Raw genomic sequence first — 25,654 nt, forward strand, 5'->3', positions numbered from 1 at the left:
TGATTAATTTATAAACAACTATTTCTACTGGAGTTTAAAAAAACCAGTTTGTGAAACATTACTGTTGGTTTTATACAAACCTGTTCTTACCAAATGTGAATATTGGGTGAAATTTACATTAAATAGTATTCCTTTAACAATGCTCCTGTAGTTTCTGTTTAACTTATATATGTTATGGCATTCCCTAGTAACAATAATTTCATTAAACTTTATTTTCAACAAGGAAGGCAGGAATAGAAAATACTACGTATATTGAACTTGGCCAAGTAAATAATGTTGCTGAAAGCCTTTAGTTTCTTTTTAATTATTTTATGCTTTGGTGCTTGTGATGTCAGTATACAGTTGCTAGTCTTTTGGTTTTAATTTCTTTGGGAATTTGAATTAAAAAAGAGAAAAACCTGTCTCTTGCTCATGCTCATTTTAAAAATGTTTAGACTTTGCAAGCAGAGCTTGTAAAATCTTTTATTTGGCATGATTTCTTCTGCAGATGAGCTTGTAAATTTGTGGTAATACTAAGCTGCGCAATTAACTACTTGTATGCGCCTGCATGCTACCTCCATCTTCATTGATAGTGAAGACTTCAGTCAGTTGTCTGTGTTTTCTTAGAACTGTAGCCTTAGTTATTTTAAAACCTGTTTTAGAAAAAAATTCTCTTTTCAGACATAACAAAGCCCATGCTGCTCACCAAATCTTAGTAAGTCTGGTTTTCCCGTGAGGTTTGAAATGTCAGACCCCGTACACATGTGAAGCTCCATTTTGGGTTGTATGGGTTTGACTCTGTAGAGCTGATTGTGGGAACAAGACCCAGTGTTGCAATGCTGCATTTATTTACAACTACTATCAAATGCAATTTGTTTTGAGCTGCCATCTAGAAAATGTAATAGTAAAACACTACACTTTTTTTGATTTTCGTATAAACATTTAACACAGATGTAGGAAGAGCTGTTTAGAGTCTTCACAGTGAAGATGAGCAGTTTGAATTAGATGTAGTTAGCATTGCAAAACCATTGAAGGGACTGAATTGGGAGTGATGACAGAGCAGTGGAAGAAGAATATGAATTTAACAGTGGCCTGTTGGACAGAGAGGTGCCAAACGGGTGTAGCTATGGATGGGCCTGGGTGGGCCATGGCCCACCCACTTTGAAAGCAGGCCCACCTAAGCTCTGCTTAAACTACCTGTGCAACTGGAGCTTTTTTGGCCGGTGGCTCTCCGAGCTGCTTGCTTCCAGCCACGTGACGTGAAGTCGTGTAAACTAAGGAATGGGAGGTTGTAGTGGTTCAGGCAGGAGATTACCAAGATATGAAAGATGGTTTTGGCTATAGAGAGAGAATTTGGAGAATTTACAGAAGAAGAAATGAAAATTTAGCAATAGCCTTGAAAGGCAGGAGGAGAAAGGAGTTTAAGATGGCATTGAAATGGTTGCTTTTGGATATGGCAAGGATGGTGTAATTATTTGTTGTGATGGTGAAAGGAGCAGGATGAGGGATTTGGGGGAAATGAATTGTGTCTCTGTCATTTTGAATTTAAATGGATGGGCATCTAGGAAGAAATGTCAGAGTGAACACAAGGGAAGAAGCCATGAGCAGGGAGGTAGATTTGACAGTTGTAACTTAGTCATCATTTTTTCCACTGGCAAGAGCAGATACTATTTAAAAATAACAAAGTATACTTAGCAGAATTAAACAGAGCTGTTTGGAACAACAAAATAATCAGGGTGAAAACTGATATTCCAAGTTTCAGTTCAGTGTGACTTAAAGCAGCTGAATTTTAAACTCCTTAAACACATTGGCACTATGCTTTTAAACCACAGTATTAGCCCTGGTCTACACTTACCTGGAGATTTGGCAGCAGTTGATGGGAGTTACGCAATCTACGCAGAGTAGCTCCTGTCGACTGCTATGCTTCCCTTCTGTGCGCAGTCTTCACTACACTGCACCGATGGGAACTGCGTTCCCGTCGACGCAGTGCTACACCACTTGAGAGGGTGGTTTACAAGCATTGACTTCCTGATTGATTGAGCGGGTCTACACTGACCGCTCAATTGATCCAGAAAGATCGATCTGACGGCGGTGAGTTTGCTGCCGTCAGGATAGACATACCCTTAGTAAATTGAAGCTTTTCGGGATAATAAGTATTATGGATAGGTTGAATGTTGTTTGAAAAGAGAGAGGTATGATGTTTCTTACTGCTGTGACTTTTGGGTTGGATTGCATTTATATCAGTAGTGCAGTTCCAGAATGACCATTTTTAATTATTTTGGAGCATAGATGTGTGGAGACAATATATTTACTGGTAAGTTTGGATATTTTTTTGATGCACATTATACAGCTTTGCAGTTGAGCTGATTTAGGTAAGAATCCTAGAGAGCATGGAGGTTGTCAAAAGGCAGCCTCTTTTAGGGCATCCTCTTGTGGTCCTGCAAGTGGCCCTGTCTGAATTTCCCTCTTCTGGTGGCTCCCTCTTCCCAGGGGCTGATCACCTGCCTGTATTCTCCACCATATGTTGTAGAGGGGGTCTTTGGGGCTTGCTTCTGCATCAGGCCATGGTGCTGCTGGTGTGTGTACCTCCATTTTCCCTTTCTTCTGGAGTCCTCTAACTTCACACAATCGTTCAGAACCTAAATAGCCCTTTGGGGAGTTAATTTATTACAGAAGTTCCATAACCATAGTCCAGAATTCCCCAGCACAGTCTCAATTGTACATTCAGTCTTTCAAATCCTACTAGTCCATCAACACACCAAGTACAACTTTGGTGTCTCTCACTGTATTAAGGTTCTTTGGTATGGCTCCAACATCTCTCACCATGCCTGGATTCTTGTGTATGGCTCCAGCATTTCTCAACACACATTGCCCCAGCTTTTCCAGCTGGGGGTTCTTTTCAGCTCTCAGCCCTGTTTCCTTTCCACATGATTCCTGCTCTTACTGGGAAACCTCAGTGACTCCATTATTCCTCAGCCCTCTCTGCCCTTCCAGCTTCAGCTCCCTGGCTCAGAGAGCCACCAGGCATCTCCCTCTGCTCCTCATAGCCTTCAGCCCTCTCCGGCTTGGGGATGTTTGTAGGTGATCCTCTGACTGCCTTCTGCTTTCAGCAGCCTTATCTGGCTCCATTTCTCACTAATGAACTCTTACTGCTTCCTCCATCTGGGGCATTCCATTCTTGAAGCTCTGTTTTTCTGAGCCCTTTAGTCTCTGGATTCTGAACTCTCCCTTGCCTTTGGGCTGTCTCTCATTTATCACTTTTATCACTCATTTATCACTCCCTGGGACAGCCAGGCCCTCCTCCTTACACCAAAAAAGGGTGCACCTTGCCTGGAACATGCACGCTGGGCCTAATTTCATTTTAGGGACCTGTGCAACTAGTGGTAGAACTGACAATAATAAGGAAGAATTCTTTTGTTAGGCTTAAACTTATAATAAGAGGTAAGATTTTTATTTGAGGAAAGCAATTATGAGTATGTGATGAAGTGACCTTGAATAGATAAAGTTCTAGAGAGCCTAAACTGAATTATAAAGTGATCAAGAAGAGAACACATGGAGAGAGGGAAGAGAAAAGAAACATTAGCTGTTACAGTAGAAACAAAGAAGTTTATCAGATGTGTGACCATGGAGATATGTAAAGAGTCACCTGCTGATCCATGTTAATTGAATCATGAAGCTGTTTAAAGTAGAAAAGGATTCTGTGATACTGAAGTATATCTCTGAAACAAGTTACATACAGTTCGCTTAGATTTAATATAGATGTGATGAAGTAGGGGATTTTTTGTAATATTTTTTTTATGACTCCTATGTGTGCCTCATTTTCCCTCTGTATTTTGCATTCCTATCCTGGGAGAAAGGGGGGAGCATTAATTCTGTTCTGGGGCAGCACAGTACATGTGGTGTAGGTGTTGCCATAGTGAATGAGTCATTAAGCAACTGTCTGGGACCTGCTGAAAATGATCCATATCAATGCAGAATCCAGAAGAGACAGTGGGAAGCCCCAGTGACCAGTCCATTCACACCTAGCAATCAGTGATCTAGAGGAAGGAGGTTTCTGCCCCCGCCCCAACCTCTCAGCAGGAAAGCTGAGCAGAGGCCCCAGCTCAAGAATAAAGGATTAAGATATGATAGGCAGGGGGTAAAGGGCTGGCTTTTGGAAGAAGCTGGCTATTGTCACCTGGGACTGATGAAGGAATCAGAGAGAGAAAGAGCCTAAGATGGAATCCTCTCCAGCTTGGCTGGTGGATGACTCTGGCTTGTGCCTTTGTTTCTCTCTGCTAACCTAAGGGCTTCCAGTGGTGTGTTCCAGTTGACTAACAAAGCCTCCTCTGTTTTGAAAATGTTGTGTGTTGTCATTATGAATACTTCCTGAATTGCATTAGTCCTTGAAGAGTGTACAGGTCTCTAACCAGGAGTCTTGTCTAAATTGAAATAGCTGGGCAGAGCTTGCACCGTGAAGCAGGAACCCAGTGACCCAGTCTGAGGCTGGGAGGCTGCATGACCTACCCTGAAGGAAGAGTGAGGTGCCTTGGGGGTCTGAAACACCAAAGTGGTTTTTTGTTTAAAAGCTGGAGTGTAACTAGCAGTATACTTGGGAATAAATATGGAGTACTAATAAATTATATTCTTTTATTTGTAATTGAATGCTTGCTTGTATTTTTAGGTAAAATTTGGAAATACCACATTTAAGACGGACGTGTACCCCAAATCCCTCAATCCTCAGTGGAACTCAGAATGGTTTAAATTTGAGGTAAGTATTTTTATAAAATGTCCAATGTGTATGTGTGTGTGTATATGTATATATGGATATTTGATTTGCAAAGTTTTAGACAAATAATTCACATCTCAAAAGAAAATGCGTGGGCTTGGGAGTTAAAATATTGTAAAAATGGTAGTATAGAAACCACTTCTGCAAACATTTCTAAAGGCAGGAGCTGTCCCATTGACTTCATTGAGAATTGCTGTGTAAATACAAATTTGCAGGATTGGCTTCATGAATTTTACTGGTTGAACCAAAGAATTATGCAGTGACAGTGTAATTCTAGAAATGAGTGAAGTTGAAATAGGAAAACAAACCACAAGTTGTTAATTAAGTAGGCTTCTTTTGGATACCCACATAGTTAATAAAAATGTAATAAATAGGAAGATTTTAATTTGAATATGAAAAGTGAGTTAGCTTTTGGAATATGTTAGATTTACTAAGGTTATAGTGAAAAAAGCAGGGAATTGTCTATCTTCTTTATTATTTTGTTATCAGGTATCACATTTTAAAAGTTACAAAATAATAAAATATAGGAATGCTTGGGCCTAATTGCATAAAGCACCGTATTTCCCTTACTACTTATCAAAGCACCCTCAATTCCTATTGTCTTCAAAAGATGCTGAGGTCACAGTACTTTTCAATAGGTCTTCATCAACACACACAACCGTATCACTTGACTCTAAGCTGAATACAGCAGTGTCAGAGTTGGCCTTTGACATTCTACTCTGAATAAATCACTTGTGTTGCATTCTTGTTATTTCACCAATGCCAAAATAAAAAGAGAAAACATGATTATAGTTGACTGGCATAGCCAATGGTATTTAATTGTTTAAAAAAGGGGTAGCGTACCCCATTACATACTTCCATATTAAGTAATGTTGGGGAATGTCATTCAAAGATAACATAACATAAATGTCTCTATATTGTATGTACATATAGTGAGAAAGTAGTTGGTAATGTTATAAATATTTAAGACAAATATAAAACAGAATTAGTGGGAGGAAATAATGCATTCTATGGTGGTTGACAACATGCGGTTATGTGAAGTGGAAGCAAACATTAATTCAGCTTTCATTTTTATACTTTCATTTGAGGGATTTGCTTTTTTGGAGTGTGTGGAAGAAGAATTGGCTAAGGTTGGTGGAGTGAAAATTTTTTCTGTATAACAGAAGCTTCTAAATCGTCTTTTTGCATGGAAAAGTGTGTGGGAGTGAAATGCAAAAGAACAGCATTGAAAATATGATAGTAGAATTCCACATTTCAAAGAATGGAATAATACTACTTTAGACATTGTGTGTGTCTGTATTTTGGTTCATTTGTAGGATTGCACATTACTATTCCTTAAATCCTCATCCACGTGTGTAATCTCCATTAAACTCAATGGACGTATTTATTAAATGTGTAAAGTTTAAGCATAAGTGTTTGCAGAATATTGGCATAAATGACCTTGTTGTGAATCTTATTGCTGTGTTCTGTTAAAGGAAGAGATTTGAGTAAGTGCATCTGTTCAGTGAAGTTTTATGTCGAGCATACTGTTCGAGTTATTCTACAGGATGTATAGAAAGGCTGTTTGTTTATTTATTTATTGATTTTGCCACTGACTGGTTCAAAAAGGCAAAAATGCTGTGTAAAATTAGCTCACCAGAACACATTTTTTATCTTTATCGTGGTGTATAGTATTGCTGTTGTAGTTGTAGTTGTGGGCGCTCCACTCCAGGTGTCTGGCGCGTTCTTGTGTTCGGATCCGAGGTGACGACGTGCCAGACACCTGGAGTGGAGCACCCACAGGGGCACACATCTTGAAGAACTTCAATTACTGCACCAGGTGACTAACCTTCTCTTTTTGTTGTTTCCTGTCAAAAATAATTTTTTGAGATAAAGGAGAGGTGGAGAGTATAATTAAAAAATATCATATGGTGGCTTAAAAAGTGTGCATGATTCATGCCTTGCCTGCCAGTGGCGCCGATGTACTTTAGTAATCTGGTCACTTTGGGGAAAGAAGAATCCATGAGTGTATTGTTTGTAAACAAGACAGAATAGCTACAAATTTTAAGTATAAATATATTGTTGTATGTAACTAACCTCTCATTCTTTTGTTTTCCCGCAAAGTCTCCTTGTATTGATTAAATACTGAAGTTTTATGTTAACTTGTAGGTAGATGATGAAGACCTACAAGATGAGCCCCTGCAGATTACGGTTCTTGATCATGACACCTACAGTGCTAATGACGCCATTGGCAAAGTGTACATTGATATTGATCCATTGCTCTACAGTGAGGCAGCTACAGTTATCTCAGGATGGTTTCCAATTTATGATACCATACATGGTAAGCCTTATTGACTTTTTTTTAAAAGAAAATTGTTTTAAACATAGTTTCTTCAAAAAGTGGAATATTTTCTTTTTAAGAATGTCTTCAGAAGATTTGTAATACTCTAGCATTGCTGCCTGAAGTGCTATTTCTTTTGACATGATCTGAGACACGTCTCCTACTAAGCTTTTAGTCTGGTAAGTAAATGTGTGACTTAAAACCAACGACAAATTACATTTTAGGATATTTGCTTTTCTATTTCTCTTTTTGATTGCAGTAATAATTTGAGACCTCTTACCTATATAATATAATTATGTCACAGGAATTCATTATTGGAGGATAGCATTTGACAGAATGTCCTTCGTGAAATTTCAGACAAGTGAATATATTGACTGATAATGCTTTAAATAGTTACTACTAGGTTAGTTAGATCTTGGAAAAACAAACAAACAAAAACCCAAATACCAATACCTTTGCAATTACCATGCAACTACCATGCTGAAAATGTGTATTTTTAGGAGGCTATCTGTTGTGTCCCCTTCTGGTATGTTTGGACAAGCTTCATTTGGAATGAAGGGAGCGGAAGTGACAAATTTTTCAACAGAAAGTACAGGATGAAATTCCCTTTTCCTTACAAAAAGTGTCTTTCCAGTCCTATATGCGTTTGTTCAGAATATTTTAGTATTGTGGTGAAAGTGAAATTAATGAGAATTTTGCCATTGATTTTAGGGGAACCAGGTTTCCATCCCAAGAACAAAATATAAGCATTTATGCATAGACTGTAGAATTTTTTGTCTAATGGCCTTGTTTTATTACATTAAAAAGATTCACATGATTGTTAATTTGCAACTAATTATTTTTCTCCTCCAAAAGTTTGTTACATGAGGAGAACTGTTTTTGGAGATTACTGATGTAAAAGTCTGATACACAGTATATCACTGACTTTACATTGGAAAGTAAACCAAGTGAAAATTTAATGGAGTTCAGATACATGTCTGTATTTTTTGTCATTGTGACTATGTGAAGAAAAATTTATGAAGATGCTATAGTGACGAAGTGGGGATTTTGTCTGTACCACTTCTGAATTGTGAATGATTTTGTGTATTTATATCATGAAATTATTGTCATGGAAAGTCTGTATGTGTATGGATCCATCCTGAGTTAGCAGGATGGTTGTTTGTAGTAGAGTTGTAGCCGTGTAGGTCCCAGGCTGTTCGAGAGACAGAAGGAGGGTGAGATAATATCTTTTATTGGACCATCTTCTGTTGGTGAAAGAGACAAACTTTCAAGCTGCACAAATCTCTTTTTCAGGTCATAGGCCATGTCTACGCTACAGAGTTAAGTCAACTCAAGTTATGTGAACGATCGTAAGCTGCTTTAATTACATCTGTTGTGCATGTCCACACAACGCTTCTTGTGTTGGCGGAGTGCATTCACAGGCATTGCTTTTGCGTTGACAGTGAGAGAATTGCATCATGGGTAGCTATCCCGCTATGCAACTTGCCACCTCTGCCATCCTCTGCCTCTGGGAGCTCTGGGAAAGGATCGTGGTGTATCATGGGTGTGTGCTGGCCATCCCATGATGCAGTTCTTTCTGTCCCATCATTCCATGGACTTCTTACTTCATTTTGCACCATTTTTCAACAGCCTTATAAAGTGTGTGCCCATCATCTCTGCCTGAAAGCCAGGATCCTGAACTGCTGGCCAGTCTGATGAGTGTTATGAACACAACGTGTCTGGTCCTGCAGTATTTCATGAGCTGTGAAACAGAGAGTGAATTGGTGGTGCCTGCCCTTCTGTCTGCCATGGAAAGAAATCATTCAAGATTGCTGCTGGCATTCACAGAGAAGCTGCACATTGTGGACTGTTGGTACTGGGCTTGGGCAACAAGCAGAGTGGTACAATCGCATTGTGATGCATGTATGGGATGACGAGTAGTGGCTGCAGAACTTTCAGATGTGCACATCCACCTTTCTGGAACTAAGTGTGGAGCTCGCTCCAGCACTGCAGAGCAAGGATACTGGAATGAGAGCTGTCCTCACTGTGGAAAAGCAAGGGGCAATTGCTGTGCTGATTCAGTCATGAATCAGTTTGGAGTTGGAAAGTCCACCATGGGGACTGTGGTGATGCAAGTGTGCAGTTGTCTCCTGCTATGAAGAGCTGTGACTTTCGGTAATGTGCGGGAAATAATTGATGTCTTTGAAGCAATGGGATTTCTTAACTGCCGTGGGGTGATAGATAGAATGCATATCCCAATATTGGCCCCAGACCATCTTCGACAGAGTACATCAACCAGAAGGGCTACTTCTCCATGGTTTTGCAGGCACTGCTGGATCACTAGTGCTGTTTCATCAATGCAAGGTGGTCAGGGGAGATGCATAATGCATACATCTTTAGGAACACTGGGCTGTATAGAAAGCTGCACGCTGGTACTTTCTTTTCAAACTAGAAGATGCCAATGGGGAATGTGGAAATGCCCATAGTGATCCTGGGAGACACAGTCTACCCCTTGCTCCCTTGGCTCATGAAGCCTTACACCAGGAACCTAGACAGCAGCAAGGAGCGCTTCAACAACAGGCTTGATAGGTGCTGAAAGACCGTTGAATGTGCCTTTTATAGATTAAAAAGTTGCTGACGCCATCTTTTTGGCATGTTAGACATCAGTGATGAAAATATTTCGATGGTCATTGTGGCCTGCTGTACTCTGCATAATATTTGCAAAGCAAAGGTGCCCCAGGAGTGGAGCGCTGAAGTTGATCTGCTGGCTGCTGATTTTGAGCAGCCAGATACCAGGGCAATTAGAGAGGCGCAGTGGATGGCTATTTGAATCAGGGAGGCTTTGAATGAGCATTTTTACGATTCCCAATAATGTGTTTTTATGTGACGCATTCGGCCACGCAATGTTTTCATGCCACCTTGAAAGTCCAATTAGTGCTTGCTTCTTGGGAGTTAACTACTGAGCAAATATTCTTGCCTAGTCATTGTGTTTGAATGTTAATATTAAGTAATGTGTTTGAGATAAATAAAGACTCATTTTATTTCAAAGACTCAAGTTTAATAATAGAACAAAACACAAATTTTTGGTCAAAGGGGACATAGGAATGAGGAACAATCTTGAGATTACAGCTCTCACAGCTGTGTGTAACTCCAGTTTTCATTGCGAAACTAGTCCCTAGGCATGGAGTGCACTGGGATACTGTGAGGGACCAGAAACATGCAAGGAATGTGGTGAAGGAGTTTGTGGAGGGCATGGAATAGAATTCTATATTGGCTGCAGGGGGAATCATGCACGGATGTGCTCAGACTGCAGCTCAATGAGGGATTTGAGCATCTCTTTCTGGCCCTCCAGAAGCTTTATTATCCACTCCTGACTGACTCCTTTCCAGGCTATCCTGAGTTTTTCATTAATTGTCTCCCTCCAAGCTCTTGTTTCACTGTTTGCTATATCTGTTGACTGCAGCAGTTCGCGAAACATATCCTCTTCGCTCCTGATTCACAACCTTATCTGATGGAGACGCTCCACTGGTGTGGAGGAGTAGGTCCTCAAGGGCACTTCTGCAGAAACCAAGAAACAGGGAACAGAGACAGTATTTTGAGTGTGCTTACAGCTGTTACACATGACTCTTTGTTATTGTCCCTTGGCTCGCACACAGCTCTGTGCGAGTCCCAAATATGGTGAGTTCGCTGGGATGAGGGAAGGGAAGAGGGAACTAGCAAGAAGGGACAAAGGGTCTGGGTGGTTTGTGAAGGGGGTTACTACAAACGCCTAGGGAGACTATTCTTAATATTCACACCCTTTTCCACAGGCGAGGGTAATTGAACCTGATATTACACTTCTCAGAGTAACCCAGGATGCAAGGGTGCATCTCAGGCATGTGTGTGACTTCAGAGCAGCTCTGTATGTTGCTTGCCTATGTGCCACACTGGTCCCTGCAGAAATAATTACTGGATTACGTGGCAAAGTTCCCTACAGCTGGGGGAGAAACAAGGTAGCTCTGCCAAGGATCTTTTGGCAGAGGATTGCAGAATACCTACAGGAAAGTTTCCTAGAGATCTCTATGGAGGATTCCCCGGACATCCCAGTATACATTAACAAACTTTTCTGTGTGGGTCTGTTGTTAATTTCTGTCCCTTATCCCTCCTCTACTATAAAACAAAAATATGAGAACTCAATCTCTTCTCACCATGCAGTATCAAAGTAAAATGAGCACTTACTGAAGCTCCCATCTGCTGCATCATGCGTACCAGAACCAGAATGCTGTGACTGGCCAGATCCTTTGGAGTTGAAAAGAGGTCCTGAGTTGCTGTGCCACCGGACAACGCTGTTGTGTGCTCCACATCATCCTCCAGCTCCACTTCTTTGTCCACCACTTCATCCTCGGGATTGAGTTGTCTGGCCACTGCCTCCAGTCTCCCTGAAGTATCTATGGGGCTCTTGATGGTGGAGGTGGGGGTTGCTGCCAAAGATGCTCCTTGTTAAAGCAGTGTGTCTTCAGCACTGCATCAGAGCAATGGTTGGCCTCCCTTGCCTTCTGGTCCGCCTGCCTCAGCTCCTTGATCTCAGCACAGCACTGCTGCATGTCCCTTTGTGCCACTTTTCTTGCATGCCCCTAGTAATCAGCCCATAGGTGTCAGAGTTTCTATGGCTGGAGCAAAGCTGCATCAGTACAGCCTCCTCTCCGCACAGACCCAGCAGATCCAACAGCTCCAGCGTACTCTGCGTGGGAAACACATCTGCTGTGGAAAGCCAGCATGGTCAGCTGGGAAGATGCTGTGTGAACTGTGCATGCCAAGCAAACAGGAAGAGGAATTTCAATAATTCCAAGGCCTTTAAAGGGGGGAGAGGCAAATACCTGTGTACCTTCAGGGCAGCGGAGTTCAAACTGCTCACGAGAGCAGTCAGGAAGGGCATTGTGAGACATCTCCAGGAGGCCAATTAGGGTGACATAAGCAAGCGCAGTGTCTACACTGATTTTGTGTTGCTCTAACTACATTGCAAAAAGCCCTATGCCTCTCATCAAAGTGGTTTTATTATGTTGCTGGTGTAGCAGGGGAGTTACATCGATGGGAGGAGCATTTCAGAGTGTAAACCTCTACTCTTTTGTCCATGAAAGCTGACTTTTGTCAACAAAACTTTAGTGTAGACCAGGCCTTAGTAGGATTGTGTCATGTCTCTTCCTGGCCAGAGACAATGGCGAGTGATTAGCACTCAATGATAATCTATTCAGAGTAAAATACCTTAGAACAGTGGGTTTGCTCTAGCTGGGAGAAAACATTTCCTCCTCTTGTCTGAAGGTACAGGGGTTTGGAAGTAATGGAAAGTTACCAGGGAGAGAGCAAAAGAAGTAGGTGATCCCAGCAGGAGTTTATAAAGGAACTCACAGGGAGAAATGGGACAGGAGTGAGAGCCATCATGCACCAGAGTAAGTTGATCAAGGCTACTGTAGGGGCATTGTAGGCAATGGGTAGAAAGATCCTGCTTGCTTGATGGAACACAGATGATCCTCCAAGGATCCCAAAGGAAGGGAGAGCTAATGAAGGATATCGTGTTCAGGATGTTTTATTGTGATTTACATAGTTAAATATAAAAAGTACAAAGCTGGTAGATGGAACAAAGTGTGTGTGTATGCATGCACGTTAACTGCTTCTCAACTACTGCATGCCCCTGAGGAAGTTAAACTGTAAACTTGTTGGGTGGGGTTCTGGGAGAGGGGCGTGTCTGAATGTTATGAAGTCCAAAGGGTCAATGATGCACCCAGGACACTGTCCCAGGTGGCGGACAGTAGATTCCTACACTTGCCAGGTAAAAGGTCTGCACTGTAAGTGTGTGCCTAGGGATGCTGAGGTTGGGGCAGTGCCTGAGCTCCATTCTGACTGAAGGAGCTTGAAATACCCGGGGATTCAGCACACAGAGGCTTGGATTGCCCTCTCAGCAGTCCTTATGGGTGGCCAGGAAGGGTGCTCTGTAGAATCTGTTACAGCTGTAACAGTTATTTTGGAGATTCTCCTCTGAGAGATGTGTGAATATTTTTTTTGTAATTTGGCTCCATATGATGACATAAGTCATGATATCTTTTCATATTGTGATTCTGCACTTTATCATCATACATTTTCTTTTCAAGTTCAACTAGTTGAGAATTGCATGTTTTAGATCATGTACAACTTGTATGTCTGAATGAAGTCAAACTTCTTTGTTTTATTATATAGGTTTCTCCAGTTCTGTTCTTAACTTATTGTCTAGCTTCTCTTCTGTTCCAAATTGAATAGGTATTTTATATTTTCTTGCTCATGTCACTAGATAATAGAGCTGTCTTGATTCCTTAGAATATATGGCCACACAGTCATGGAAGTCTCTTTTAAAAATAAAATCTATCTACAGTATAAACTGTCAATTTTAATTTTAAAAATATTGTAGCATGACTTGTCATGTTTGTGTGAGAAATATATGGACTTGATCCAACTCCCATAGTAGTCAATGAAAAAGCTCGGATTGATTGGGTATGCCTACACTGCAGTTAAACATCCGTGGCTGGCCTTTGTCAGCTCACTCAGTATCATGGGGCTTTAGCTGAAGTCCAGGCTCTGTGACCCTCCCCCTTCGCCTGGTTCCAGAGAGCCCAAGTTTGAATGTCTACAATGCAGTTTTACAGCTCTGCAGCACAAGTAGGATGAGCCCGAGTCAGCTGATACTGGTCAGCCATGAGTGTTTAATTGCAGTGTAGTCATATCTAGTGACTTCTGGGAGAGTTGAGTCAGGAGGCCCTATATCAGAAAGGTAATATTCAGTCATTTATAGCTTGCTCCCCTTTTTGTACTCTGATGTCTTCAGCACATGAAAATCTACAGTGATGTGATGTGGTATTGCACAAAATGATAAGAATAAGAATAAGAAAAAAATAAGAATGAGGAACAGCTTAAGACTGTGAAGTATGCCCGGTAGGTAGGAAAATAAAATAAATCAAAGATGATGGTTATACACTAAAGAAATATAGCTTTATTAAAAAGTTTAAATTATGGCTAAAAATTAAGCTTAGTTTGAAAAAACAATTGCCAAAATAATACCTCTTGGTTATATGGTTCTTTTCATGTTCAAAGTGTTGTAGAAACATAAATAACATTCAATACAGCATTGTGAGTAGGTATTATTATAATTCTGAAATGAATACTGGATACCTTGACTAGAATGGACTGCAGAGTGTATTCTGTTATGGTCTTGAGACCATTTTTCAGAGGAAAAATTCTAATATGGGGTTTGAAAATATCGCAACAAATATTTAGTTTTAAGTTCTTTGGAGAAAAAATATATTGATTAGTAATGCAGTATACCTAACTTTAACATTAATAATGAAAATGTCAAATTAAATAGTTGAGAGGATTTAATTCTATTTCTTTCTAATATAAATTTCACCTTCCACACCTTTTTAATGGACAGGTATCCGTGGGGAGATCAATGTGGTAGTGAAAGTAGACCTCTTCAATGATTTAAACCGTTTTAGGCAGTCATCCTGTGGAGTCAAGTTTTTTTGCAGTAAGTATTTAAAAAAAATTCTTTTGTGAGGAAAATATTTTTTTTAATTTCTGAATATAAAAAACTGGACACCTGAGAAATTAAATATTCCCAAATTAAAGGAAGTGTCTCTTCTAGATAATAACATGGATTCATGTTTAATAGTTGAGTCTTGTGCTCTGCTATTTGTACCTTTGGAAGTAACATTTCTTGAGAGGAAATGCAACGTGCATTTTTTCCCTTCCATCAGACAGAACAAAGTGTTACTTTTTTCAGTAAATTATTTATTCATAGTAATCACACTAAACATGCAGTATCTGCTGTGAAGCTGTGAAAAATGTAGTTTTCACAATCTTCTCTCCATAATTGTTGAGATGTTTCTTTTCTGATAGAAAGAATGAACCGCAGCAGATTTTGACTTGTATGAGAACTAGTCAAGTACCAGGTCATTTGTGTATGAACAAATTGATTTAGGGCTGATCCAAATCCTGTTGAAATCAAGAGAATTGAGAAAGTGGAAAACTCATTATCTGCAATGATCTTTGGATCAGGGCTCTTATTTGATCTATTCTATAAAGCCCCAATTCAGCAAAACTTAAGTCAATGTGATTTAAATACATGCTTAAATGTTTTACTGATTTGGGGCCTAATAGTCCAGTGAAATCCGAAGACACATTTAGGGGCCCGGATAGTCCTTGGTACAAGTCTATGTGGTATGCCAAAACTATTGAAAAGTATAGTTTTGAGCAGCTCCTGTTGTGTGTCATTCTTTTCAAGGCTGCTTTTTTATCCTTCCAATTTCCCTTTCCCACTCCTCAACTGTCCTTCAAGGCCCCGTCCAGATCCCTCTAAAGACAGTGGCAGGTTTAAGAGTCTAATTTGAATTCTGAATTGTATTACTCTTTGGTTTATATGAGAGCATCTGCAGCAGACCATTTCTTTTTATTTTTTTAAGCAACTCCTTGAAAGTATCTCAAAGTAATTTAGTCAACTAATATTTTTTTTCTGGTTTCTTAAGATGCACACATGCACAGCAAAGCCTGTGTGAATATGTGCACGTAAGTTACTTTGTGTGCATATTTTATGTAAAAGGTATACTAGTGAAAGAGCCTTGTGAACATATATGTTGAAACAAGGGTATAACTTCAGGCAATAATTCAAGCAAGCACCAGTTAGATTGTTGTTTCTTAGTAAAACACTTTAGGTATGTCCTACAGTCTGTTGGGAAGAGAATCACTCAGATCACTATCTAGGTGTATTTTTTTTTAAATTAATCTTTAAATTATTAGCTTCTAGATTTATATCTTACATATTGATGTATCTTTTCAACAGCCACATCTATTCCGAAGTGTTATAGAGCTGTAGTAATTCACGGATTTGTGGAAGAGCTGGTCGTTAATGAGGACCCAGAATACCAATGGATAGACCGTATCCGTACACCAAGAGCATCAAATGAGGCTAGACAGAGGCTTATTTCACTGATGTCAGGTAGTAATAAATTCAACCTATAATATTGATTTGCTGCTATTTTTTAAAATCTGTAGTTATTATTTGTTAATTATTAAGGGAGAGGATATGTATATTTTTTTTGTTTTTGTTGAGATTTATTGACCCCTCCCTATCAGGGACAATTATACTCTCTGATGTCCATGCTCACTATCTGTTCTGCCTTGGGAAGAGCCATGTGCCAGACTATTTGTAGCTCAGTTTATTGGTCATTCTCAGTGAGGACAAGGAAGTCCCAGGAACATGTGTCCAGAGCTATACCTCCTTGAACAATCTATAGGGAGGAACTGAAGACACCAGAGAGAGAGGATCCACTTCCTAGAAGAGCTGACTCTCCTGAGTCTGTGTCAGCCAGTGCCCCATCAGTTGACACATAACTCCTAAGGTAGGTGTTGACAGACAATCCTTGGCACCATCAGATAAAGACCCAACATCGAAGACCACCTTGGTACTGGCTACCACTGTGGCACCAAAGTCCAGTACCATCTTCTCAAGGCAAGGGGTGTTTGACCATGGTTGCTAGGCCACACAGATATTGCTTAATCAGGGCAAACTGCAAAGAATGGGGCAGTTGATCCTCAAGATATCAGACACATTATCCACCAGGTCAGTGAATATTTCAGATCTTACCTAATTCTTATTAACTAAACTAAGATTTATGAAAAAAGAAGAGAGAGAGAGTATTGGTTAAAAGATTATACATACTGACAAGAATAAAGTTCTTAGGTCAGTTTCATAATAGAGATCTTGAGCTGCTGAGTTGCAAAAAGTTCTTATAGAATCAGTTCCATAGATTATAATCCAATAAACATCTATATATAGAGTTTGTTCAGATTCTTCTATGAGAATTCCAGACTGGATCTGGAGACCTCACTCTTGCAACTCAAGCTTCCCTGACCAAACAAGCAGATTTGAGACGACAGAATCAGAGCTCTAGAATTCTTTTATAGACCTCTGGCAGGTTATTGATAGCCTCTTAACAGCAGGAATTTCTTGAATGAATAATAGGTAATCACTGTGGTTTTGAAGTAAAACCTTTTCTTTCCTATGTATACAGTTAATTAGTTGCATTCATCAGCATAAGGTAATTATCCATTAAGCAGTTCATACACAGTTTACTACAAAATTCAAAGAGAAGTACAGACAATGATATTATTACACACAAGTTTCATCTAAATGTTAATATCCCCTTTTGATCTTTGAATCAATAGAATATAGTAACAGACAGGAGCCATCTGGTTATATTGTTATCCTCTAACAAGATAGAAGTAAACACAGACAAATACAATCACCATGGTCTTCCATTTCTCTAACAATACAAATGTACATTTCAAAGCTCTAGTCTAACACGGCTTTGTTAGCTTTTTATAAGGAATGGCCCCACTTACCATTTACATACTTTTCTAATATGTTTTTAAAGATTGAATTTGGGTCATGTAGTTGCTTAACCCTTTCTGGCTCAGTGTCACAGGGGGTCTGATCATTGTGGGTAAAATCATGGCTTCCAATCCCTTTCTTCCCATGAGGAGAGGGCTAAACCTTTGTTCTGCATGGGAAGAAAGGGATTGGGAGCCATGATTTTTCCCACTCATCAAATACGGGAAAGTGATGCCTGTTCGCGCTCTGGTTCGGTACTGAAGCATATATAGGCCACATTCAGCAGCCATGCCTGAAAATGCCAATAACCAGCAAATATTGGTACCAACATTGACATTAATGGAATCCCTGTCGGTACCTCCTGATTTGTGTTGGAGGAGAGAACCACTGCTGTCAGCAGCAAGGTCTCCACTCTTGGCATTGGTGCATATTTCTGACCTCTCAGTACTGAGGTCACCCCAAAGGTTGGCACTCTCTCTGAATCATGTCTCTTCATCTCTGTCAGTGGGACATGACTTTTCTTCTCCATCCAGTAAGGAGCTTTCTCCCCTCAGATCACACAGGATACCTCTGCTGACCAGAGACTCATTTTAAAGTTCCAGTGCATCCATCTCCAACATGGGAATGGCCTGGTCAACCCCACCTCAACCAATCTTACCAATATAATATACCACTTTGGCCATATTGGGCACACCGGAGACCTCCTTTTGGGAAATCCAGGAGATGGTCTCACTCTTATCATTCAAGGAAGCATTGAAGCTCTCAAGCCTCTTTGGCATCTGTTGCCAGGTTATGGGTATGAGTGACAGGCAGAATGATGGAGATGTCCATGGTGGTTGAAAAAGTAGGTGGGAGGAGGGATTGGGGCAGAAGATCAAGAGGTTTGTTTTAGTTATGTTGAGTTGCTGACTAGACATCCACAAGAAGATATCAGAGAGGCAGACTAAGATTTTAGTTTGGACAGAAGAAGACAGGAAAAATAGAGATTTTAGAATATATAGAGGCCAAAATTTATACCAAATTACTGAAAGCAAATTTTCCCAAGGACAGATTTCCCTCTCTTTAGATGATAATTACCATTATCAAATACAACTACAGTAAGAAACTGCCTCAAACTTCTAGGCCACACATCAGCTTGCTTGTGCGTGATCCTACTAGCCAGACGGCATTCGTTACAAAGCTGGCTGAAGTCAGTATCTTACCCTGCAAGATACCAAATGAGCATGCGAGTTGTGATCTTATCGCACTGAACAAGTGGTTAGACCAGTATTGCCCAAACTTTTTACATTGAGCTCTCTTTTACCCCTGTCCATAGTGCCCCCCCCCCCTCCAGCTCGGGCTGGGAGCGGGCCAAAGTCGGGGGCTGAGGCTGGGAGCAGAGGCTGAAGCTGGGAATGGAAAAGGGACTGGGGTTGGCTGGGGGACCGTGATCTGGCCTGATGCTGGGGACTGAAGCCAACTCCTTGGCCAGGAGCTGGGACCAGATCACAGCCGGGGGGAGGGAGGGAGGGCATCTTCCCTGGGAACTGGGGGCCAAGACAGGGGTCTACAGCCAGGGACAGCGATAGCCAGAGCTGGGGGCGGGTGGGGGTGTGTGTGCCATAAACCAAAGCCGGAGCCATGGCCAGTTCAGGGGCTGCAGCTGGAGGGCCTGGCTGAGCTGGGAGCCAAGTGGCCACAGCTGGGTGCCGAGGTTGGGAGCTGGGCACTGCAATGCCCAGGGGCTCTGGTAGTCAGAGGTGGGGGGCTGGGGACCGAGGCTGGTGCCGTGGCTGGGCACTGAGGCTGGGAGCCGGGGCCGCAGCTGGGCCAGGGGCTGTGGCAAGGGGGCTGGGCTGGGGGCTGCAGCCAGGGGAGATGGGGGGCTGAAGCAGGGGCTGTGGCCCCAGCTGAAGGGGCGGGACCGAAGCAGAGTTCTGGGCAGGGTAGCACTCCTTCCCACCCACCATGGGCGCTGGCCCAGGCCCTGCCGTCCCCTCCCCTCCAACATTCCTCCACACCCCCTGAGGGGGGAGCGTGCCCCACAGTTGGGGACCTCTGGGTTAGACCCTGAGAATGTTCTTCACCACCTTGCTCCTACAAAAACAATGATCATAGATGGATCAGATGCAAGTTGGAGCACTTATTGAAGACCTATCTACCAAATATCTTTGACTATATTCTGCATTTAATAAACTCTGGACTCTCAATACCATCAAAGTCCACCTTGCAATAATCTTGGCATGCCACCATCCTATACAGTCATGCTCAGCTTTTTTTCCCAACACCCTGGTTCCGTAACAGGATTACTACGCACCTACCCACCAGTGAGAGAGCCTTCTCCAACCTGGGATCACACAGGCAACAACATCTCAAAGAATCACAGTTGTTATGAAATAACTGTTCTAACCTTTTCTTTCCTCATCCATTCCACCTTGTTTTTCTGTTTGCCACTCTCACTTATTATGTCATATTAAATTTAGATTGTGCTCTCTTCGGGACAGAGGTGATCTCTTCGCTTATTTGTGAGGGGCCTAGGACCTTTTGAGATACCTGAAAAATAATATTGCGATAAGGCTAATACATGTTAGCATAGTGTTTTTTGTAGATGTAACAGATACATATAAAGAGGCAGTGTGTGCAGCATTAGTATAGTAAAGGCACTTAGTGGGGAACCAGTCACTGTTAGTCAAATTGTAATTGCACGTGTCCTATTTGCTTTTTTAAAATTTAAACTACGTTGTGGGTGCTTATGTGAATAAATCAGTCTTTTGCCTGTTAGTATATGGCTCATGTCCAGTTTCTACTTAGAGCTGGTTTGATGATTTTAATTCAGTTCCTCTCGGACGACCATTTACATCATAAAACAGCCACATATCATTTGGCGCTGTTGGAACTTCAGAGGTCATTTTGGCTTGCCCAGCCAGGTGGAAGTCCTTCACAACGCCAAATGTAGATCATGAGGTGTGAAAGCATAGGACTAAACTGTTTGCTTAGTGGTTGTCTTTGGCATGGCTGTGGTGTTATTAGCCCATAATAGTAGCATTCTGTATTGCATAATGGAATGCTCCATAGTGCCATCAATAGGAGGTGGTGTTAACTGCATAGCATGTAGCTTGTTGATTTACAAAAGACACTTTTTGTACATTTTCTGAAGCGTTAAATATGTGATGCACTTAAAATTCCGATTACATATTTTCCGGTGTAATCTCTTAACCACATTGAGAGAAAAATGTAAATGAAATGATGATATACTAACCATTACATGCTGATGTTAGATTACGTTTTTCCTTTTTAAATTTTTTGTTTGGCAAATAGCCTTGGAGATTGAAATACTTCATTTATTCACAGAACAACTAGGGCATGGAAATTGCAAGCTTCTTCATGCTGCTTTTATCTTATGATTTAACCCTAATCTAGTGGATCAAATCACTTTAAAAGATTCACTCTCCATGCCCATTTGATCCTGACATCTCTACTATGGTTAACAAGAGTAGCAATTGTAGCAGTGTGTTTTGTGAGGCTGACTCCTGCTTATGAGGAACTGGACTGAGACTTCTAATAAATATGTAAATTACCTTTGGGCTGCAATTTTATTTATGTAAAAAGTCAATTGATAAATGTTCCGTGAACTGCATTTTTTCTATAGTGCTGTATGGAACCTACCAATTTGATCAGATACCATATATACGGTAGTAGAAATTAACACGTATGCATCTAGAGTTATAAAAGGTGTAATCAAAATACTGACACTGCATAATTCAATTTATTTACAGCCTTAATGAAGGAAGCAAAAAAGTGCAATTTTGTTCCATTGTTCTATGTTATTTGCTAATTATGTCAATTTCCACTATAGTGTGATCATCTGAAAAACTATTGTAGTGCAGTCTTGCAAAGGGATCAAATTCATATTTCTACAGGAAATTCAACTCAGTTTCTTGATTTTGTACAGTAAAGATTTTTCATTTTAATATCGGGGAATAGTAGAAATATAGACTACATTTTGCATCATGTATGTGGTATAAATATATTAAGGTAGAAATTTAAAAGGAATAAAAACCATGATATTAGGTTGATATATGCTTTTATATGTTTTGAAAGTTTGCAAAAGTAAAAAGGAGGTTAAAGATGTCTGTGCATCCCTTTATTTGTCTGTATTTCAAAGAAGTTTGAGGCCTGAATGCATTTCACATCAGTACCTGGATTGAAACTTCAGTGTACTCTAGCACACCCACCTGTCTTGGGGCTGGTTCACATGTATCCTGCGATTTGGCAGCAGTCAACGGGAGTTACGCAAATTACGCAGAATAGTTTGCGTAACTGACGTCGACTGATGTGCTTCCTTTCTGCGCGCTGTTCTCACTGCGCTGAGCCGACGGGAACGCGCAGCGCTATGCTACTTGAAGGGGTGGACTTACTCAGTCGACTTCCTGATCAGTTGAGCAGATCTCACTGACCGCTCAATCGATCAAGAAAGATCGATCTGGCGGCGGCGATTATGCCACCATCAGTCTGAACATAGCCTTGATATTTTCCTCATATCTCTTCCCACAAAAGAGAAACAAAGGTCCTAATGAACACTAAGAAAAAGAAAAATCCTCTTTAAATCTCTTCTTTTCTTCTTTGTAGTAGTGGGGCAGTTAGAGCTGGCCTGAGGGGAATAAATAGTTGAAGAAATGTTAAATAATTTTAGTGTCTTTTTTTTTTTTTTTTCCAATTCCTGTTCTTGCCCATTTTCCAAAAAGCTCTAAATGTAAGTGGCTCTGATGTACTTCTAACAAGATCACAGAATTAAGAGCCTTCAGTTGACAGGTGGGGGTTGTGGCCATGTTTATGGTATAATCATGTGGGATGTTATCTATTGGCCAGTTTCCTACCCTGAAATTATTACAAATACAAAGAGGGCCAAATCCACAGAAGAGAATAAGAAACATCCTCTTTAACATGTTTGCCCTATTTCTAAGTGAAATGTCAGTTAACTTGCATTTATTTTTTGTAGGTGAACTTCAAAGGAAGATTGGCTTGAAGGTACTTGAAATGAGAGGGAATGCAGTTGTTGGTTACTTGCAGTGTTTTGATCTGGAGGGAGAATCTGGACTAGTAGTACGAGCCATAGGAACAGCCTGTACCTTGGATAAATTAAGTAATACAGCATTCTTACCCGCATGTAATTCCCCATCCAAAGAAATGAAGGAGTAAGTATGAGTTAATAGATTGTAATGGAATGAATTTCATTTCTATTCATATTCATTAAGTTTTACATATCCAGTGTGTTTTTTCAACATTTATTTCTTATTTACTGTGTTTTCTTTTCTGTAACTTGGTTTATATTCTACAATTTTGAGAAGATGAATTGCTTCATTAGATGTTGCAGCAGTAAACCTTGGCAAGAGAGATGTTTTTCTATTAATTCCATAACTCTTGTATTTGTGCAGCCATAGCATTGCACAGTCTTGGGTTGTGATCTACCAAGGTCTAGCTGGTAAATAGTTACACTATTTTATCTCTGCATTTATGCAAATAACCCTTTTTTTGTTCATCGGTACTTTTCACATTATTATGCATTCTTCAGGGATTTCTGTTTTTAGCATTCTGAGTGTGTTTGCTGTACATTTGTTTAGGGAAAGATAAGTATATTTGAGTTCACATAGATGAGTGGCTCAGGAGATGCAAGGACATCCTTGAAGTCTTTTAATCATTTTGGTCTTTTGTTTTTCTTTATAAACAAAACAAATTAAGCTATATTGTTCGTAGATTGAAAAAGGTTTCATGGTGAGGAGTGTGGCCTAATTCCAATTGTTCGCTTTGGCTGAGTCAACACATAACACAGTTTGAATTCAAATTTTTAACAGGAACAAATAAAATAAAATTAGGAAAATTCCAGGGTGAGATTATTCGGAGGGGAGAACCATTCACAGTCCTAAATTACCATTGTGAATGCATCAATTTATTTGTTATTTCATCTTGTGTTACATTTTACACAATTACTAGAAGAAAAATAGAACACAAAAATATACTGCTTATGTACCATGTCCACATATATATTGTTTGAATTAGATAATCTTTATTTTAATCATGCAATAACTAAGATTATTGTAATCTTGTAATTATTATAAAGTAATCAGAGCACTTTTCTGAAGCAGCAACAATACCCACTGTAAAATTTCCTCAGCAGAGGAGTCCCGTTATTGGTCCTTATTTAGAATTATTAATTTAATTTGTATTGACTTGTGAAACATGCAAACATCATCACATTGCTTCTGGGCATATTACAACATTAAAGCACACTCAGTTGAAAATTGCACACTGGCTGCAGAAGCTAGCAATTTAAACACCACCCATAAATTGGTAGCATTCGATTTTGAACAGAAGACAAAAACATTATCTTAACCCATGTATATGCAATATTGTTCAGCAACTTGCATGCTGAATTTTGATAAGGTTGATTAAAACAATGTATATTTTCCTGCCCAGAACTGTGAGTGAGTTTCAAGACCAGGAGGTTCTATTCACATGTCTTGTTGTTGGCTTTATTAACCTGAGCCTTTAATGCCAAAAATTCAATTATATGTTAACAAGTTAATGCTTAGCTGTTTCCCTGCTCCTTTTGATTTCATCTGGACTCTTGCATGCTAGGAATTATGACTCTTAGAGTCTGCTTAAAGAATAAGAGCTCTCCGCTAACTTGAACTCCCTGAAATCATTTTTAACATAACTTTGCAATCTGTTGTATATATTGTTTTCTTTTCTTCCACCTTGGCTGCACATTCTCTCAGGTCTCCGCTGGTTCATCCGCCAAGCCATGGATGCCGTTCGACTCACAACAGCCCAATTCACACTGCTTCTGGCTCACGACTTACTCAGAACTTCTCTCTGTCTGTTCCCACTCTCATCTACACGGGTACGAGACTACTCAGACTCAGGAGCTGGGGAGAGGCAGGCCACAGGCACAGTGGTCACAAAGTGCAGGCAGGCAGGCAGTGTAGGCAGGTACCACCCATCTTTTCCTCCCTCTTTTTCTCACTGGGAGTCCTTCTTCTGTCAATGAAGAACTGCTATGTTCAGCTGCTGAAACAAAGTCAATAGTTACTTCGAAGAGTGTGTGTTTCCTCAAAGTCTCTTCCACAGAGCTGTACTCTTCATTTCTTTTAACTACTTGTGATTACTTTAAAAAAAACCAACAACCATACATCTGAGTTTAATAAGATCCACCATAGTACAGTTTACAAGTTTTTCTCACTAGTCGTAATAGGAAACCATTGGGCTTCAAATTGCTTTCTAGTGTAATCCAAATGTTGTTTGAGTTTTTAAAGCCTACGAGGAAGGGTTTGTGTTGCTTTGTGGAAGAGACAGTACTGGAGAACAGGTAAGGCAATCTGCACATAACTGACATGTTTGTCAATACAGTTGTATTCATAAAGGTTTTTCTCTTTGCTGTTTTTAGCTGTAGCACGCTGCTGATGCTATAGGATAAGGAAACATTCTTTTCTTTTTTAAAATATATATGTGTATATACATAAATATACATGTATGTATATTTATGTATAAACAAAAATATAGTTTGAGATCATTTTTCTTTAATAATCTAACAACTGTGTAGTTGAACAATTTTTTTTAAAGCCATGTATTGTTTTGAGTTTTGTTTTCTTTTGCATATATATTTCTTTCTTGGTCTGACATTTCATGCCTTTTATTTGGCTTAACTGTTCAATGCAGATAATCAGCATCTATCTGTAGAATGCTGAGTGGGTAAACATCATTTCTTTGCCTTTGGCCTCATCCCCGGCAACACACTTAAGAAATAACTGCTGGCCCTTCCCCAACCCCATCCTGGTGTTTGGATCATGCTGCTGTCAGCCAGATCCTTTGGCACAGGATTACTGAATATGTTTCCACCTTCTTCTGGCAGGATTCCTTTCAATGAAGATCCCAATCCCAATACTCATTCATCAGGACCCTCCACCCCTCTGAAAAATCAAACCTATTCCTTTTCACCTTCCAAGTCCTACAGTCGACAGTCCTCTTCTTCTGACACAGATTTGAGTTTGACACCCAAAACTGGTAAGGTGCTTCCACCCACTCTTTTTTTTTTTTTTTGGTTTTTTTTTTTTTTGTGTGTGTTAATTTGTATTTCTGTTTTATCTTTTCATTCAAACCCTTTTTCCGTTTTGGCATGTAAGTTATCAAAATGATGTGGAAATTGGATATTTCAAATAGCAGAATCAAAGCATGAAAG

General features: G+C 40.2%; 1 protein-coding gene across 24 annotated transcripts in view; it reads left to right on the top strand.

Moving 5' to 3' along the window:
• Positions 1–25,654, top strand: part of C2CD5 (C2 calcium dependent domain containing 5) — a 120,494-nt gene that overhangs the window by 1,859 nt on the left and 92,981 nt on the right. For 18 of the 24 annotated variants that reach the window (XR_010921940.1, XR_010921941.1, XR_010921942.1 and 15 more), the window contains exons 2-7: positions 4,643–4,729; positions 6,896–7,067; positions 14,482–14,577; positions 15,889–16,044; positions 22,418–22,613; positions 25,328–25,479. Coding sequence is in view for 21 of the 24 variants with exons in the window: in XM_067559228.1 (XP_067415329.1) it covers positions 4,643–4,729; positions 6,896–7,067; positions 14,482–14,577; positions 15,889–16,044; positions 22,418–22,613; positions 25,328–25,479 (859 nt within the window). In the remaining 3 variants the exon portion in view is untranslated. Of the gene's footprint in view, positions 1–4,642; positions 4,730–6,895; positions 7,068–14,481; positions 14,578–15,888; positions 16,045–22,417; positions 22,614–22,816; positions 24,320–24,346; positions 24,785–25,327; positions 25,480–25,654 lie in introns of those variants that run through there. The other 6 variants (XM_067559230.1, XM_067559232.1, XM_067559231.1 and 3 more) reach the window with 4 other exon arrangements.

The sequence above is a fragment of the Emydura macquarii genome, unplaced genomic scaffold, assembly GCF_026122565.2.
Source record: "Emydura macquarii macquarii isolate MOO-44397 ecotype Brisbane River unplaced genomic scaffold, CSIRO-AGI_Emac_v2 contig_2205, whole genome shotgun sequence".
Lineage (NCBI taxonomy): Eukaryota > Metazoa > Chordata > Testudines > Chelidae > Emydura > Emydura macquarii.